Raw genomic sequence first — 19244 nt, 5'->3', positions numbered from 1 at the left:
GCTAGCTGTCCTTCATATGCAATGAGTGAGGAAACTGGTCCTGGAATAAAAATAGCGTGTGATTAAAGACTGCCCACCAGGTCCAAGTTACAACTGCAGACCCAGCTGAAGCCTGGAATGTCCTGTCTTTCTAGTACTTGAACTGATGTGAATCAGGGGCAGTTTTGAGGAAAAAGTGGGGAGTTGCTTGTATGATATGTCAATACACTGAGACCTCTAGGGTCCCTAATACATCACTGCCAGAATTTGAATGCTGAACTTTCAGAGTTTACAGTTTACCCTTTAGACTCAGAGATTAACTACTGCAATGGCTGGAGGAGGAATCTTATGTTTTAGATTGCAGGTTGTGTTCCTGAACCATTTGAATTTGAAGGACATGGCCTTGCTCGCTGCCTGCTGCCCTGCCCTGCCCTCCTCTGCCCTCCCAGCCAGGCAGCCATTGCCAGCACAAGGCTGTTGCTGCTGCGGTGGCAGTGAGTGCCTGGAGGTTTTCTGAGAAAGTTCACGTGCAATTATTTCTTTGGCATGTGAGCAAATTTCACCTGAAGAGCACAAGGAACAAAAGGTTAATGGCAATTTTCAAAAGCCTATAACTCAACCAAGCCTCAACAGCATTTCATGCCAGAAGTGAAAGTTAGGTCTTTAGCATCACTGCTCTGTTTCTGCGGCTTTCAAAACCCTGCTAGGGGGGAGAAAAAAAAATTTAAAAATCAGAGGCTTAGCTCTTCTTCAGGAAAAAAGCCCAAACTATATTTAGGCTGCATAACACTTCTCTTATTAAAATTCTTATAATTTCTGCTTTAGAAAAGTGGGAATACTTGTATTCTGATGAATGTTATGCATGCCTCCCTGTTTCTGCTCAGTTATTTACTGAAACAAAGTTCAGCTGTACAGATGCTCAGTGCTGATAAAAGCACTATTTGCCACAGCTGAGAATCCAAGCATCAGAAGGGTGATCCATGGAAGGCCAGCCCTCCCAAATTGCTGGGGGAAGCTGGCAACTGCAGCAGGCTGACACAGGCTGGCTGACTGCCATGGTTTGCAGACAGTAAGTTGATCCCCAGGAGAAATGTGTGGGAGGGGAAATAAGAGGAGCCCCCTCTACCAAGAAATACAAATTGTGAGGTAAGGCAGGGTATGGTTAGGTCTCCGAATCCCTTTCTTTGACTCGTACTTATTGGCAGAATAAGTCCTGCTTCATTTCGAGGGAAAAACCCTACTTCTATGAAATTTAGATGGTATTACTATTTACTGGTTTCACAGGGCAAAAATCCTACAGGTGTCAGGTTCATTTGGCTTGGTAGGTAACATGGGGGTAACCAAGGATTTATAACTTGCAGAGCAAAAGAGAAAATGTGTGTGATGACACTTCCCAAAAAGAAGTGGAGGTTCCTCAAAAGGATTCCTCTGTCCTGAAAGCCTGGCAGGACAGAATGAAGCTGGAGAGTCCAGCGGCTGCTGCTCATCTCTTCTAATGTAACTGCTCCTTTAGAACAAATGGATGCAAACTGTAGATGGTTAGACACAGAGCAGTTTATTATTTCATATACATGGAAATATTCCTTGTGAAAATGACTTATCGGCCTAATGTACTTGTGTAGTCAATATACTGCTGTAGATCAGGAGCAAACACAACTAGAAAACTCCCCAGCTAGCACCAGAGACCACTGAGCTGCTCAGCAATGTCAGTATTAATGAAATGAACCAGACTCTTGGATTCGTTAGAGATAAGTACTAGCAATGCAGGGGATCCTGCTTCTGATTTTCCTGCCAACACTTTAACTGCTTTGCATGGGTGATTGTAATCAGCAAGAATTGTTATGCGATAGTGCTGAAGCAGAGACTTGAGAAGACACAGCTCTCACTTGAGATACAAAAGACCACAACCTTATTTCTCTGCATCTTACAAGGGAAACAAAATCTCCACTGGGCATCTTGAAAGTGCTCATTTAAAGGATGGAAAGAAATAAAATAATTACAATGCAAAGAAAAATTTCCATGCTATTCCGTGAGAGGCATTCTTTTCAGTGACCTCAAAGGAAGAAGAAAGGCAAACCTATGCTCTACTTCACCCAAAGCGTTATCAGTGTCTGGAAGCTACTTACACTTTTTCAGGCTATTTATAAAGCAAATAAGAGTGGGAAGCCCTTTTTTTATCCTTTTTATGCTGTGATAAAGAAGAGTAGAATGAAAACTAACTGGATAAAATGAGTGTTGTAAAGAGCATGTTGAAGACCAAATCTGGGATTCTCTTTTGAGAAGGGGAGAAAGAACCCAAGATGTTGCCTGGCATGCAGATAGGAAAAGCAAAGACTGGTCATAATTAAAACTCTCTATTCTTGTGAAATGATGAGAAAAGCTCTCATATTTTGGGGGAACGTAGGTGAGGCTACTTGAAAGTGCTGTCTAGAAACCAATGTTATGGTGTTCGGGTTTTTTCCCAAATGGAGAATACTTGCTTTTGCTGTTTTTTAAGGTAATAGGGAAGGCAAAACTTCTTTGTAGGCATGTTGCAGAGGGAATGTTTATTTCAATGATAGCATCAATATTGTGTTTGCGGTATTAAATATTTGCAATGTTTAGGAGGAAAGAAACTTAAGAGAGCACAGAGGCTGTGTGACCTGGCCTGCTTGCCTTTGTGGCACTCCCTGCAGCAGGATGGCTTCTGCAGGGGGAGGGAAGGCTCGCTGTCCCTGTGGGGAGCAGGGTGGAGGTTCAGGGACAGCCCAGGCCAGTAATGCTGGGAAGGTGCACGTGTAACCCCGGGAAGGGTCCTCCCTCTTTGCCTCTGGGCAGGAGAGGAGCTGCGGCCCTGGCAAGCAAGCTCCTCTTGTGGGATTTTCATCAAGTGGAAAAACAACCAGGGCGAGGTTTGGCCCTGTCCCCGCTTCCCCTTCCACCAACAGGGAATGCGGAGGAGTTCCTCAGGTGAACCAAGGCGGGGCGAGTGTCTGTGGGCCCTGGCGAGGGCTGCTGGGGCAACTCATGGAGGTGAGGCCGGGCCCCAGGGCGCCTGCCCTTTGGGCAGCGGACAGCCGCGCCGTGTGAGGCCTGTGGCTGAGGCGCGGGGAGTGTGCCGTGAAGCGCCTGTGGAGGGTTTCTGCCGAGCGGCGTCCTTTCCCCTCGGTGACCGTTGATGCCCGCCGCGGGCCTGAGGTAAAGCGGAGCGAGCCCCCACCGCGCCGGGCCGGGCTGGGAAGGCTCCGGGGCCGCCCCTGACCCGGCGGGGCGGCCCCGGCTCCGGCCCGGCGCGGGGGGCGCCCGCCCACTTGGGCGTTGCTGTCCGGGCTGGCGGCTCCGCCTCCTCCCGCTCTTCGCTCCGCTCCACTCTGGGACTGCGGGGAGCCGCGGGAAGGCGGTGGCGGTGCGGACACCATGGCTCGTGTGCTGAGCCGGGACCCGGTGGACATTGAGGTACCCACTCGCCCTGCCGGGACGTGCGGCTGTCGCTAGCGGGGAGGGGGCTCTGTCCGGCAGCGGCGCCCGGGCCGGGAGCGCCCAGCAAAGTTTGGCTGCGTTACAAAGTGCCTCGCCGCTGTTGCCGCTGCCCGCCCGCGGCGTCCGGGGCCTCGCTCCGCCGTGCCGCCCCCCGCGGGGCTGGCCGCGTGCAGCGCCGGCGGTGCCGGGCAGAGCCAGCCTCGGCCCCGGGGGCTGGCCTGCCGCCCGGGCAGCCGCTGCCCTTGTCGAGGGTGGCCGCCGGGGCGACGGCGGCGGCCTGAGGCACCGCTTCGGCTCTCGCCCCGCGTCCCCCTCCCTCGCCCCGGTGAACGGGGCCGCCGCGCGGCCGAGGGGTGTGTGGGGGCGTGAGGGAGCGGCGCCCGGCGCCTCGCCTTCTCGCCGCCTCCTGTCACTCCCCGCCGGCGAAGTCGAGGGCTGGATCGGGGCGAGCCCCGTCTCCCGCAGTGAGGTGACCGTCCCGGCTCTGGCAGGGTTCCTGCGGGGCAGGGCTGCTCGGGGGCCGTGGCCTGAGGAGGCTCTGGGCGGCCTCACGGGCCTCAAGCTGCCAGGCCGGGCCCTCTCACGGTGCCTCACGGCCTTGGCCTCAGTGGCCCTCAGCTGCCTCTGGGCCGTCGGAGGTGTGCGGGCCCTCAGTTCTTCACTGTCCCGCTGTGGGCCAAGCTGAGCTGACGTACTGCACCGTGTCTCCTGGGAGTAAAACAGTTGCATGGAATGCTGAGCAGGATGGCAGGAGTAGCACCCTTGCTGCAAGTGGCTTCTAGTACCTGTGGCACTTAATGTCTTTGCGCGACATTCCTTGCCACAGGTCGGACTGAGAGCTTGGAAGTAGGGTCCGAACATGGCTTGGTGCAAGGCGGAGGTGAGGTGGAGTGGGACCAAGGCTAGTGCAGTGTAACGTGGTGAACTCCTGCTGATGTTAGCCAGGTTGCATGGTTGGGACTCAAGGTAGTTTTCTCGCGCCCTTCACAGGACCTTGCATGTGGCTGTAAGCTTCAGCTATTTTAGTCAGTGTAATAAAAACAAAGTGACGATAAAACAACTTGTAGTTTGACAACCTTGTTCCAGCCTGACATAACTTTTTGCTGGGGTATGCCTTGAAGTTTAAAATATTAGGTTAAAATACTAGGTTTAGGGTGGGCTATTGCAGCTCATTGAGGGCCCAGCCACAATACATAAACTTGCAGAGCAGCAGCTTGAATATACCTCTAGGTCAGTTGTGACTGAATTTTATCATTAATGCTTATACTGAGTTTTTGTGTCCAGTCCATTTCCTAACTGAGCTGTTGCTCAAACCATGACTAATGTCCAGAAATGCTCTTACAGATGCTCTGATAAAACTGAAACATGGAATGGATGGGAAAAATGAACTATCGTAGAAGTCTTCCTGGCAGTCAGGGAGGCACTGTGGTATGAAATCAGTACTGTCTGTCTTTTACCAGCTCAGTGTTTTCACAGCATTTTTCTTTAGGTGTTGAAGTTCATTTTTCTATTACAAAAGTTTGATTTTAGCAGTACAGGTTTTTGGGTGCTTTCCTCAAATTTTTAATGGAAAGTATTTGTGGGATTACATTGTTTTGCATTTCTAGATATGTATGACTTGGATTCAAAGAACAATATATTATTGTGGGATCATGTGTTGGTAACAGTATGCAGCACTACATGATGTAGAAGACTGATGGATTTTGAAAAAGACTAGTGTCTGCTTTACTCTCAGGTTGAAAGAAGAAACTTTGGTCAGTATCTTCCTGTGTTTTTGTTTTCAGCACTCATTTAAATTAGCAAGGAAATCAAGGCAGTCTACTCCTAACCAAATGTATTGTCCTTTCCCCATCTGTTTGAATAAATTTAGTCATTGTATGATTTGTCTCCCAGATGAATGTATCAATAATTACTGATAGTCTAATTGCAGCTCTCTGTTCCCCCCCACCCCCCATCCCCCCTGGGACTTCTTTTTTGGGGAAAAAAAAAGTAGTGTATTTTCAATAAAAACGTATTTTGTCTTTTTCTTTGAAGTAGGGAAAGTGCGTGTTAGCTTAGCCTATATCATTGTAGATAAATATTCTCAGAAATTTGGTTGTTGAGCGGAAAAGTCTATCAACATGAGCACTGGCAGCACAACTTGAATGTTTTGGTCACCTTCTTGGCTATGGTATAAAAACTAAATGAATGATTTCGTTAAACTTATCTCAGTGATTAGCATCTCACACAACATAGTTCATGTAATTGAAATATTAAATATAACCTTTGGAGTCTTGGTACTACTTTATCATTTATTTAGACAGTTAAGGCTGGATAAAAAGACTGATGTCGCTGGTTAAAGAGGAACCAAGAATCTGTGCTAGAAGTAGCTAAAATCACAGCCAATTCTCCAAGTTTCTTAATAAAAGAAAAATTTCAGGAAGCTGTCCCTAAGGAATCTCATCCCCCTTGGCTGGCTTAGCCAGCAGCTTCAGCTCCTGGGCATCCTGTCCCTGAAATCTTTTGGCCTTACTAAAGAAGATGAAGAAATTACATAGATAATCTTGTTCTAAAAGTCTGCTTTCCAAATTGTGGAAGACTAGGAGTGTTGTGATTAAAATATAGGGTCTTCTCCAAAAAATGTTAGTGTTTAAAAAAAAAAAAAAAGAAAAAAAAAAAAAAACACCAAAAAACCCCCAAAACCCCCAAACCAAATAAAACTCCAAACAACTGCCAATCCCACAACTCCCTAACACTGCCTTTTTTTTTTTTTTTTTTGAGAGAGGGAGGTGCAATCTGGTCAAATCTATCAGAACGTGCTGAGAATATTCTTTGGGTGCAGAAACTCTAAGCAAAAGGAAAGAAAGCCCATTCCAAAATAGCTACAGGTGAAAGTACCTACCTTGGATGTATGGTGCAAGGACTTGTCATGGCTTTTTATTTATTGCATCTCTAGATCTTTATAAGAAATTTTGAAATCTCTGGTATGAGGACAGCATTCCCTTTCTAACTTGTAATGTGAAACTGTACGTTAAATGTATCTTCAAACGCCAGATAGAGTTTACAGGCTTCATACATACATTTCCCAAGGATACTCTGGGAATGAAAGTCTTCCTTTTTTTGCCTTTTTTTACTATGATTGTGTGTAAACCATACATAATGGGATCTATTGGAAACTTCAGGATTCTTTAAAGAATTAAAGTTGTCAGATCAAGTACTCAGAAATTATGAATGGCAAAACTGTGAAGTGCTAAGTAGAATCTTAACTCAGTTTCTTGAGTTCATGCAGGATGACACAATCTTGAATGACATTACTTAATATTGTTCTCTACATCCTATGTTTTCCTATGTTTTCCTGACTGCATTCTGGTCTTTCTCTGCAGCCTCTCTAGTCATCTCATTCGGTCATGTTTGAGTGGTGGATGCTTTCTAGCTGTTTGCAATCCAGTCTACAGCTAGTGAGAGTAGGACTCCCAGCCTTCCTTGGTAAGGGCTTCTTCTCAGCAGAGCAGAGATGCTTTGCCACACTGTTGTCACAAACCTAAAACATTGACAGTAAATTAACACCCACCCCCCCAACATACCTTAGTATGAAATAGCATTATCATTCTTACAGTCAGTAGAGAGTATGTTGGCATTTCACAGATCTAACCTTCCCTCTGAATCATCTATTGCATATGTTTAAAGGGGAGTTGGGTGTTGATGAATGGGTAATTCCTTGCTGGGCCAGCAGCTGCGTACCTAGCATGCTGTCACAGCTGTTTCCAAATGTCAGCACTGATGCCTGATTTGTTAGAATAAAAGGAAAGGTGTGAAGGGCTACAGCCATTTTCTGAAATAGCAATCTGGGAATTGTCTGAGCATTACCGGGGTAAATTTGTGGCACTTTCACGTATAATATAACGAACATCGTCACTGTGTCAAGTGTCAAGCTTTCTCTTCATTTAGTTTTAGAAAATATAAATGGCTCTTAAATCACATCTTTTTGTTTGAAAAGTAATTATGAAATTCATCCATGTGCTGTGCTGCTTGTGCACTGTACTTTTATTTTTGTGGTGGTGTAATCCACAGGTATTAATATGTTGCTCTTGCCTATTGTGGACAAAAGCTTTACAAACTACATTAACTTCAGGGTGAAGAGGAGTGTTTCTTAAGGGCCAGACTGTGCCCAGTGGGTGCTGACCTTAGTGAGGACACAGGAGACTCCAGGAGTTCCTTAGTGCATGTGTGTGTTAATTTTGAGTTTCTTTAGCAGCAAGACCTACACTGCTCTCTGAAGGCTGCTAATGAAGGTGGAATGAGGTTATAGCCTGTTTGAGAAGCTCACCAAGGATCCAGTCAGCACACCTGAACTCAAGGGCTGCAGCTGGTTCCAGGGTTGGATAGGTGGGGGAACAGGGCCTCTTGTGCTGTGCTCCCTGCTGCATGCAAGGGCCACCTGGGAAGTGCCCCTAAGCCTCAAGGAAGCTTTATTGTACAACCTGCAGTTTCCATACCGCTTAAAGTAGAAGGTTTGAAAGCAGTGATGGTTCTTCTTTCTGTCTTAGCGGGTGCCACAAAGCTATGTGGGCTATGACAGCAAGGTAAGCAAGTTTCGCTTGTCAGGTTTATTCTTCTCCCAATACAAATGGACTAGAACAGTGAAAGACTGCAGGTAGCAAAGGCGGTGCCTTGAAGATACGTCTGAGAGCTAAGCTTGGTGTCCTCTAAAGAGGGAAGCAGGGCAAGTATTGAAAAATAAAGAATAGTGTAAAAACACAGGAAACCTCCAGCAAGATAGCAGGAAATCCTACTAGTCAGCATGGCTTGCAAAACTGTCAAGCAAAGGTTATATGAATAAATAGCTGAAGCTACCTTTCTTTGATCTAGGCTAAACTTCTATTTTAAAAAGCCCCAATTATTACAGTGTCTCTCTCTGTTGTAGATACCTGCTAGTTGTTTGAATTTCCATAATGATGCTTTAATATGTAGGATTTTTTTAAGTTATTGCTTTATAGCTTGCCATGATGATCAGATGGCTGTTCCAGATTGATGGCTGTGTCTTTCTAGGGTCATTTGACGAGCAATCAGTGAGGAAATAAAGCTTCCTGTTTAGCTATTTTTGTTTAATGAATTTCTCAAGCTCCTTCATTGTTTTCGTGGTTTTATTGTAGTAAAATCTTAGCTGAGTCGAAGAGCAATTGTAGCATGATTACCAAGACCTCGTGGAAGATTATAGACCACAATTATGTCTGTTTTGGAGAATTGAACAATATGATTTACTCATCAGGTTAAAACCTGGACTGGCAAGTAGGAAAGAAATCTTCTGTATGAAACATTTTACCTTTTCATGTTGTATATGCAAATCCTGTTGATGCTCAAAGAGTTATGTACGGTCTTCCCTCCCCTGCCGATAGTCTGCTAAATTGTAGCACTGAAAATAATGATGCTGGGGCGGGGGGGGGGGGGGGGGGAATCGCCTCTTGTGCTTTTCATTTTCCTTCGACCTTTGAGTTTGAATGTTACTCATGAATTCAACTTCCAATTTTTTCCACATTTTAAAAATTTTACTCTTTTTGTAAGAAGGTCTTTAAAATAAGACCTCTACTCCCACCTTTTCTCATGGCTGGGACTTAAGAGAAACGCAGGCCGTTATGAGACTTACAATGGCTGTCGCTGCAGTTAACAACTGAAAACAAGAGGGAACTGAAATTCCTTTTCCTTTTTGTTACATAAATGGATTTAATGATGGTTTTATGTTGTAGACTGGACTTGAATTTTATTCTTTCCTCTGCTTAGTGTTACATCTTTTAAGAAAGTAAAACTACATGTTGATATAGGAAACTGAGATCCATAAGGCAGGATTTTGCCCGTCAGATGTGACTGGAGTGCAGTGGTGCAGTCTTTTGAGAGGCATTTGAAGGGGTGCAGTTTTAGCAGCAGGGCAGAACTTGCACAGTTTTCAGTGCAGCCGAGAGAGGTGTGGCTGTATCTGATGGACTGGGATTTGCTTGGACCCAAGGTTGCACAGCTATCTCCATCCTACAAGCCAGTCTACATGCATGGTGCAGTTTGTGCTACCCAAAGACAAATGCTGCTGCTTTTCAAATGGACACTTTTTAAAAATCTACTGTCCATCCTATCCTGTGTCATTTTGCCAGTGTCAGTAAAATGACCCAGGGAACACAAACATAGCTGGCAGTGAGTTGGGAACACACTTCTACTTAAAATGTTGAGAAAAGCTGAAATTCCTGTTGGCTGCAGACAAGCTGGATTGAATATGTCCTGTTTGTTCTGGCTATGCTAACCCTTTGACAGTACAGAGTTCAAATCAAAAACTGCTTTCTCTCCCTCCCTGGTTGCCTGGCAACCTCCCTCCTCTTATTAGCATATGATTTCTATTCCTTTTTTTATTTCATCAGTACAGTGCTTACACACTGCTCCCTGCCCTGTGCCATCACCTTTGAGAAGAACAGGATTTGTGCCTTTGTATGAGACTTCAGCAAGTATGTGATTTGGCAAAGAAATCAAACATTTGGGATTAGGAAACCTTTGGCCATAAATGTCTTATCAGAAGCTCAGAGGGTGGCGTTTGTGTGGGCATGTTGTTCAAAGTCTTTTCATTTTCAGTTGCTGTCATTTGTATACTAAGGGCAGAATTCTTCTTGCAGATCAGCACAGCATAAATCTCTGGCGTCTTTACATGTGCAGAGCACCAGTTTGTGAAATGTGCCAACAGAGATCGGCTACACAGATCTTGGTGGGCATTTTCTCGTCTTGGTCTGTATGCAGTTCAAATGCAATGCCATAATTCAAAATGTAAATATAAAAAAAATCAGATATATCCAGGTCAAATTGACCCTGGGGAAGAAAACAGGTAAAGAAGTAAGTGGAGGAAATTACCTAAATTCTCTGGTTTTCTTCTTCTAATAACGCTTATTAGAAAAAAGAACATTTTGCCTTCAAATTGGCCAGGTGTGTTCTTTTATGAAATAACAGGTGATTCAGACTGGGTCTTAAGTTTAACTTTAAATTCTTTTTTTCCTGTTCATAGACTCTTACAACTTTTTTGTTGTTGCAGATGGCAAAGAACATAGCATTCAGGTGGGCAAGCTTCTTTAAATATCACTAGTAAAAAACAACAAAAATTAGAAGACACAGTGAGGATGAAATGCCAAAGCAAGTACATTTGGTGACTGTTTAGATCAAGATACGTATAGGAGTTTTTTCTTAATATTATCCAATTCATAAGCTATTACCCGGTTAAGTTGTAGTAGAATTACCATTCTGAGCCCAGATTTACACCAAAGGGATCTAGTTTTCCTTGCAAGCAGGAAGGATGCAAGAATCTCTTAGTGAAGCAATTCTGATATGTACTCTGTCCCCAAGACAGCTCAGAAATCACTGCGTAACCTTCCTTAACTGTCTTACAACAGAAGAGGAGGTCATTCCCCTTGGAAATGCATCATCTGGATGACTGGCATGTCTATATCAAACCCGTAAGTGTGAAGGGCTTCAAGTAAATGGAGGTTCCACAGTGGTAGGCCTTAGCCAAAGCCATGAGATGTTTTAATTCCTCAGATGTCAGTGTATTAGCATGCATTGTGAGTGGTGGGAGTGAATTACTCTGTCCGATAGCTGTAGAATGTCAACCTTAGATGGCCACTACTTGGGTCATGCTGCTCAGGCTGGGGATAGGGAAAAATACATCCATACCTTTGATGTGTAGTCTCAGAACAAATGAAATAACCCACTTTTTCAACATCCTTGCTTTCTTATGCTGTGGACTGAGTTGGGCAATTTCACTTCTGCCCTTTGTCAAAGTACTTAGACCTTATAAAACATCTGGTCTCTTACCATGGTCAGAGATGCCTTACTAAGCCAATGCGGAATTTTGAGTGTTTTTCGGTCTTGCAGAGACTTCACTATAATTTGAAATTAGGGTAAGCCCACCTATAAAAGTATTTTGTTTTTAAAAATGCTTCCAGTATTTATACATATCGTTTCAGTAAGCTTTATTAATATGATAAATATTAGTATATGTGATGCTGGTGTTTTATTTGTAAATTTAAAGTGATAAACACAAGGAAGTCCTTGAAATGCCAAATCTTTCATCTCTGCTCAAGCCAAGGTTCAGTTTTATTTTCAGTATGACATTTGCTGCCTGAAGTGTTACAAGTGACTTGACCTTAAAATTACGTTTATTTTAGTTCATTGAAATGGTTGGCCTTTCCAGTTCAACTTGACACCAACAGTGCAAATGGGAGAAGGCAGATATGCTTGCCTATGACTTCATTTGAAAGATAATTAAAAAAAAAATCTAGGTGTTGAATGTAAATATTTCCATTTAGATGGGTTGGTAATCATCAGTTAAAGGCAATCGTGATGCATTCTGAAATTTTAATTTCAGGTTCAAAAACAATTATATATGTAATTGAAGAGGGAAGTGCGCAGGCAGCCAAACTGTCTGATTCACATGTCTTGCCGGTGTATGCAGTTTTTTTTAATAGATGTACCTGTGCACACCACTTTGAGAATGTAGAAATGAGGTGGAAAAATTGAAAGCTGCTTTGAAAGTTTGATGTTAATCTCTTCTTCCTAATGATGCACTTCTTTCAAGTATTAGTCATGTAAGCAATGTCATTAGGTTTATATTTATTATGGAAATTGAACTCTGTACCATTTTCAGATAGGTTGTTGTGGTACCTAGTTTATTTATTAATATATTGCTGCGCACTTTCCTTAGTTCTTTGTTGCGATTTTGTTAGCTGTGCTCTGAGAGGCCTTATTTAAATTGAAACTTCTCCTGTTGGAATGAACTGTCCTGGCCAGGGTTTTCTCAGTCAACAAAACATTTGACCAACTTGGAGAGAATGAAGCAGGCTGCTGTGTAGGAGATGCATCACTGAAGTTTGGGCTACCATTTCCTAAGATGGGGATGTTTGGTTGTGCTCTACACTCTGCACAGGGCTGTCTACCCAGCCTTGAGAGAGGTCCTCATACTGCCTAATTGCATCTCTGTTAGTAGATTGAGGAATGATAATATTGTGCTCTGAAGGGAGCCCTTTGCAGTCTTGACATGAAAGGACAGAAGGCAGGACGTGTCCTTCTGGGTGAGGAGAAATGGGCTGATAAATATCTGGAGGGATGTAGAGGGAAGGAGAAATAAAATAGGTGCTGCAAGCAAGCTGTTGCTGAATTTAACAATCACAGCATTTTCCTTTACAGCCATTGCACTGTTAATATCTATACTAGCATCTAGCTCATTATAAAATGCTTGGTTTTGCCTTGATTGTGAAGGGCATTCTATGAAACCCAATTCTATTCTGCTCTTAACAATAAGCTGACTACCCTCCCATCCAGGCATGTCTAGCATACATGCAAAACTCCAGAATGCATGTGTGAAAGTAGGTAGAAGTGCTAGAATAGGTTATTAAAAATGTAGACCCATAATGTGAGTAAAGAAGATTGGAAGTATAAGAAGAGGTTTTACACCTGGAAGTTATTATAGTTATTTAGATTGAGCTAGAATAATAACCAATTGTTTTCTAAGATGTATGACAGATTTATGAAAAACCTTGAAGGATAAATGGATCTCTTTAGTATGCTACTTCCACAAAGGACTCTATGAATAAAATAATAGTGAGAGAACTCTCAGTGGATGCTGAATACTGCTAATTGATGAAATTATTACTTATTACGCTGCAACTGAACTCTGCTTAGAAACACTATTTTCAGTATGATTTTTTGAAAATGACAGCTGAAATGTAAGAGGCTTTGTATTGAAAATGAATAGTGATAATTTCTTGATATCTTTGAAATGAAGAATATTTCAATGACAGTTAAAACTGAGAAAAGTGATTTTTTTTTTTAAGTGCTCAGATCATGGAATATTGCTGTGGAATAAAATGAACTTTTCCGAAATCAAGAAAGTAGACTTAATGTGGATTTATGAGGTATTTTAAAAACAATTTTAAGTATTCTGATTTATAATAAAGCAGTCAATTATTTGTGTCAGCAGTTTTCATATTATGTCACATGTTAAGGTTAAAAATGAAATTTGTGAGATTGGGTGTAGCCATTGCATTTACGAAAACTAATTGTAAATTAAATCAGTATTGAATAAGTACTCCATCACTTACTGCTCAGGGCAAAAATGGGAATGAGTACCAGATTTGACTTTGATTTAATACTGATAAAATTAAAGCCCACTGTCCTTCTTGGTGTGCCATTTTAGGTCTATGTACTAGGTCTTGAAGAACGTTATCAGTAATTGGTGTGAGGATCTGTGCGCAAAGTATCATGTGTAGTGTTGTCCTGGTTTCGGCTGGGATAGAGTTAAATTTCTTCCTAGTGCCATGTTTTGGATTTAGTATGAGAAGAATGTTGATAACACACTGATGTTTTTAGTTGTTGCTAAGTATCCTGCTAGTCAAGGACATTCAGCTTCCATGCTCTACCAAGCACACAAGAGGCTGGGAGGGAGCATAGCTGGGACGGCTGGCCCAGCTGGCCAACAGGGTATTCCATACCATGTGACGTCATGCTCAGTACATGAATGGTAGGCATGTTCCAGGTAGTAGCGATCGCTACTTGGTTATCGGTCAGCGTGGGTGGTGAGCAATTGCATTGTGCATCACTCATTTTGTATATTCTATCATTATAATTGTTATTAATATTATTTTCCCTTTTCTGTTCTATTAAACTGTCTTTATCTCAACCCACAAGTTTTTCTCACTCGTACCCTTCCGATTCTCTCCCCATCCCGCTGGGGGGGGGTGTGTGTGTGTGAGTGAGCGGCTGTGTGGTGTTTGGCTGCCTGCTGGGTTAAACCACGATAGTGTAGTATCTTGGAATATAACTACAGGTGAATACAAGATCTGATTTCAGCCTTAACAAATTTTTTTATCATTGTTAGAGCTATACCTTCCTCCCTGTTAATACTGGCAGTCTTTAGAATCTGAGAGACAAAGTAAGCTTGTGCAAATTCACTCACACACTTGCGTGTGGCTGTGTGTGCGTGCTAATGACAGGAACACGAGATGGGAGATTAGAGGTGGTTCCCAGACTTATTCTGCTTCCATTTTAAAGCTGTGTTTGATGTTGTCCTTTTTTCAGTTCCAATTGAAAACGTAAAATTTTATAGATTTTAGTAAGCTTATACATAGCTCTTCAAAACAGATGGAAGTGAGGGAGTGACAAAAAAGTTGGGAGGAAAAAAAAAAATTAAACAAGATAACCACAACAGAAGCTGTTCTAGAACGCTGGTGATAAAATGCAGAAATGAAATGAATACAGAACAGGAAAAATGAAAATATTATCTATTCTCAAAAAAATTACAGTCTGAATAAAATGTCAGCAGTAACCAATACAAAACTGCTGAAAGGCCAGTTCCTCTTTGTTAGGATATGATAAGAAATAGTTTTCAGAAGACTGTAGAATATTTGTTCTTAAGTAAAGCAGAGTAGCTTGCATGCTGCCAAACCTTAGGACCAGGTGAGGAGATAAGATGAATTTATTTAGGAACCCCAAGAAGTATTTAGCACAAAGGCAAAGTTAGCTAATTTTTAACTCCCAGCATAATGTTCTCTATGCACTTAATCAATGAGCCCTTCATGAAAAATATATAAGCAGTCTTGAGAGTTGGGTCAAAACTCTTTTAGTGCTGGAGCAGTGTTCTTGTCATATTTGCTCTCTGATTTGCTTTTGTAATCTTAGCTGATCAGCTAACCAGCTCAACTTCATCCATGTTTGCCTTCCATCCTGGTCAGTGGAAGGCAGGATCATGGGGATGGAGGTCGTCTCTTTCCAGGGTGACTCCATTAGACTGTTACGCAAAAGAGCAAACAATAGCTAAAAGAAGAACTGACCTAAAGTCGAGCTGAAGGAGGTAAAGACCAAATCCACATTGAATTGTTGGTTCTTCTGGCATGTTTCTGAAGCTGTCAGGTGGAGACGAGCAGGAAGATAGCTAAGCACTTACATAAGAGTTACCTGGGTACTTTCCCTTTGCATCGTTTCTAGTGTGCTAAATAATGTTACCTCTGTTGCAGCTGTTCCTGTTACCCTGCAGTATTTGCTCCTGCTCATAGCAAACCATGAACAAAGGGATGCTGATCCGAGACAAGTGTTTGTTAGTATTTCCATCCTAATTGAATCACAGCTTTGTGGTCTTGTATCTTGTAGTGTAGGAAAGAGAGCTTTGACCTGTCAGCAAGATAGGAATTTTATTTTTACAAAAGTCCAATACTTAAATCTTTTTGCAGCTGAAATCCAAGGCTTTAGAATCATTACAGTATGTTTATAGGAGGACTACTTAACTATATTCTTAGAAACCTTACAAATGATAAAAATAACAATTCTTCCCTGTTCAGAGGTCTCATAGCAGAAATGTGATTTGTCTTAATAAGTAAAAGAGTTGGGAAATAAAGGGTATTGTATGCAGCAGTATTATAAAGTATTTTAAAAATAAGTTTTCTGTATAAGCATGTGACAAAGTATGATAGATCAGAATCCAAATGTTTGCTGGCATGATTTTAGATTGGGCAGCCTAATCTGATTATCCTGTTTTTTTAAAGAGTATCACCTCTGCCTCCGCCCACACATTCAGCACTATTTAATGTCAATAAGATTTAAAAATCAAATTGTTGAATAAGAGTGAAGAACTCCAAGGAATTGCTTTATATTCCCCATTATTATTATTCCCCATTATATTCCCCCAATATGTTCCATTGTCATCTATAACGCATATGATGCTATGTATTTCTAGAATGTCACATTTCTTTGCTTAAAGGTGTCAACAGAGGATCACTTCCGGTGAGCTTCTGCAAAAGAAGACAATGACATATTAAAAGGAAAAATTGGCAACAGTTTCCTCTTGCCTTACTTGCATGGGCTGTTAAATTTTATTGCTTGAAAATTGGCTGTGTATTTTTTCAATTATCAGACATTTGATAATATTTTAATATGTAACTTCACACATCAAACCCTTACTGTTTATAGTATATAATTAACAAATCCTTCACACTTCCATTTTCCTTCTATGTGCTGATTTTTTTTTTCCTTTTTGATTAGGATACTCTGATGTATACACAAAGTTACTAGAAAATCAGTAGTTCCATTGTCAGTTTTGTATTTTACCATTGTATTAAACAGTTGCTACTGAAATTTTTGTAGAAGTTTGCATGTTACTTGCATAAGGTAAGTTTACTTGTTACTTCTTAATATTGCAACAGATTTAGAAAATCAGTACTGATAGATAGTTCGCATGTTCTTGGAACAAATACAAATGTTCATATGTGTTTCAAGCACTGAATGTACTAGATCTTTTAGATGTATGTTGTCACATCCTTGCATTTCAGGTTCGTTTATTGGACTTTGAAAATCACCTTTTAGCAAAGTTTCAGAACATTGCTTTGCTCAGCTAAAATTAGTTCTGCTGATTTTGCTAATGATTAAACTTAAAGCGGTAATAACTTTTAATGTTAATTTCTCTCCTATAATCAAAAGTCAACAGAGCATTCACTTTTTGTTAACTGACATGTCTCTAATGCAAGTTTGGGTTTTGGTTAAGCAAACACCCGCAATTGTGTGTTCAGTTGAGAGGTTCAATTACGGGTTTACAATGGCCTGTTTTTGGTTTTGGCACTAAGTTTATTTCCAAAAGCAACTGAGCTTGCTTTCTCTTTCAATCTGTTTGTCTTCTTGCAGAAAAATAGAAGTGAGATGTAAATGTATGTGTATGATAATGATCCTTTTTGCTGTGAGATATTCATTAAATGACTCTCCATATGAGTGAGCAGTTACAAATGTTACTTAGTATTCCTCAGGTAACAGAGCAATTTGATGTGCAAGCCATCGAGGCATAGATAAATATTATAGTGAGGAAACCAAAAACTTCTGTTATACCTGTGATGCAAACCTAAATATTTTTTGAAGCTTTAAGTTTTGATTTGTAAAGAAGGAAGGTACTTTTATTAGGAAGATGAAAAAAGGTAATTTTGAGTGTAGTGGGTTTCACAGACTGTGGAGACCATGCATGTGCTTGCTTTTAAAGTAACAGCAGTCATGAAGCTAAGAATCAAGGCTGTGACATGAATTGCTCTGTTTTTTTGCACTTAGCCAATTGGTTGGGTGATTAAAGACTGTCCAGTTAGAGAGAATATGGATTAAAATGTTAAATGTAGGTGTAGAAGGATAGCTGCACCAAATTTTAAACCCTTCTATTTTTAAAGGCTGTAAATTAAATAATATTTTAGTCGGCAAAATTAATACATAACAGTGAATTCAACTTTGAGTAAATCCATGAGAGCTGTGCTCAGCTATGCCTCCTCTGAATTTACGACGTTAACTGTAATAGCTTTTGATGTAGTTTATTGTTTATAGTGTGAAAATGGGATCTTATCACAGAGTAGGGTGTTCCTGGGGAAGCCTCAGATCTGAGAACTTCATCTTATGGCACGGTGGAGTTTAAGCCTGCTTTAAGCTGTGTGGCTTTTAATATATATGGGCTTGTGTTAAATATGTGAATAATTCACTGAGTGCTGGGATGCTACTTGGATACTTAAAGTTAAGCACGGAGGGTGAGTATTCACTTTAGTTTTCCCTGTGACGGTCAAGGCACTTCTGCAGAGATTAGTTGTGTCAAGGAGGTAGCATGCAGAGTTTCCAGTGGCGTAATTTACCACCCAGAGTTCTTCCAATAGAGAATAGTGGTTGGTATTTATGGGAAGCAAGTAACACTTTTTGTTTTCTATTTTAATAAACCTTCTAGAATTTACAGTAAAACCTAGCATAAATGCATTGCTGAGGTAGAGAAATCAAGCTCTTAATCTGAAAGTTAACGTATCAACAAGATTAGGTAAACCACATTTAGGGTTATGTAATTTTGCTACTTTGTTAATCTCTAATCCATTAACTTTGCTTGTTATATAAGCAAATATAAATAAACAGAAAGTGGGTGAGGTATACCACACTTTTGTTAATATAGACATATTTGTAACTAAGACTTTCCTGACTTTTGTGGGACTGATTTAGAAAACTGCTCATTTTGTTAAGAGATGGTCTTTACATACTGCAGGGAAATCTGAGGACCATGAAAATCTCTAGTAGTAAATCTGTTTTGGAAACCCCGCTTTCTAAGTATCTAGTGATGGATCTAGGACTATACCTCTAGGATACCGGTATGCTATGATATTATTACAAGATAAAGAATAGTCTTACTCTCACTAAATATTAGAGGCTGTGTAAGGAGTGCAAGAAGCCGGAAAGGTGTTTGTTCTGGTGCAGAAGCAGTCTGTCTTATGGAGAAATCTAAAGCTACGTGGAAGTGTAAAGATGAAGTTGTAGCACTTAAGTGCTATGCTAAAGGCAGTGACCTGTCACTGCACAGCTAGAATATGCTTACTAGAAGATCATCCATTGGCCTTTGAGTTCTTGCTCTTTTTTGAGTCTCTGAGCTTGTGTGGCTCAGAGAAGAAATAAGTCTTGTGATTAAAAGTTGAGTCTTTTCCCAGGTGTGTTTGAGCTCTTCCACCCCCCCCCGCCCGTATACACGCAAGGATTCAGGGTCAGGCCCCAGTCCCTTGAGCCCGTTGGCTTCTTGGCCCCTGTCTCACAGGAGGCTGCAGCACTGCTGTTCTTCTGGCACATTTCCTAGTCACAGGCTGGCTGTCTCTCCACAGAAGTCAAGCCCCATCTTCCAACTCTCTGCAACTTAAGGACTCTGGTTTGAAGATATCGTAATAATTAAATTGGACACACAGGGTCACCTGCAGAGTTTATCCTTGTTGAAAGAGATGAGAGGGTCGTGGCTTGTCACACTATTACGTACCGTAATATAAATGGGC

The 19244-nt window shown here is 41.6% G+C and overlaps 1 protein-coding gene across 1 annotated transcript in view; it reads left to right on the top strand.

Moving 5' to 3' along the window:
• Positions 1 to 3248: 3248 nt before the first annotated feature.
• The window catches only part of DPYD (dihydropyrimidine dehydrogenase), a 364617-nt gene continuing 348621 nt past the window's right edge, over positions 3249 to 19244 (top strand). The window contains exon 1 of the mRNA XM_075156366.1: positions 3249 to 3414. Coding sequence (XP_075012467.1) covers positions 3376 to 3414 — 39 coding nt within the window. The 5' untranslated portion in view covers positions 3249 to 3375. The remainder of the gene's footprint in view (positions 3415 to 19244) is intronic.

The sequence above is a fragment of the Calonectris borealis genome, chromosome 8 (genome assembly GCF_964195595.1).
Source record: "Calonectris borealis chromosome 8, bCalBor7.hap1.2, whole genome shotgun sequence".
NCBI lineage: Eukaryota > Metazoa > Chordata > Aves > Procellariiformes > Procellariidae > Calonectris > Calonectris borealis.
This window is presented reverse-complemented; position numbering and strand designations above follow the sequence as displayed.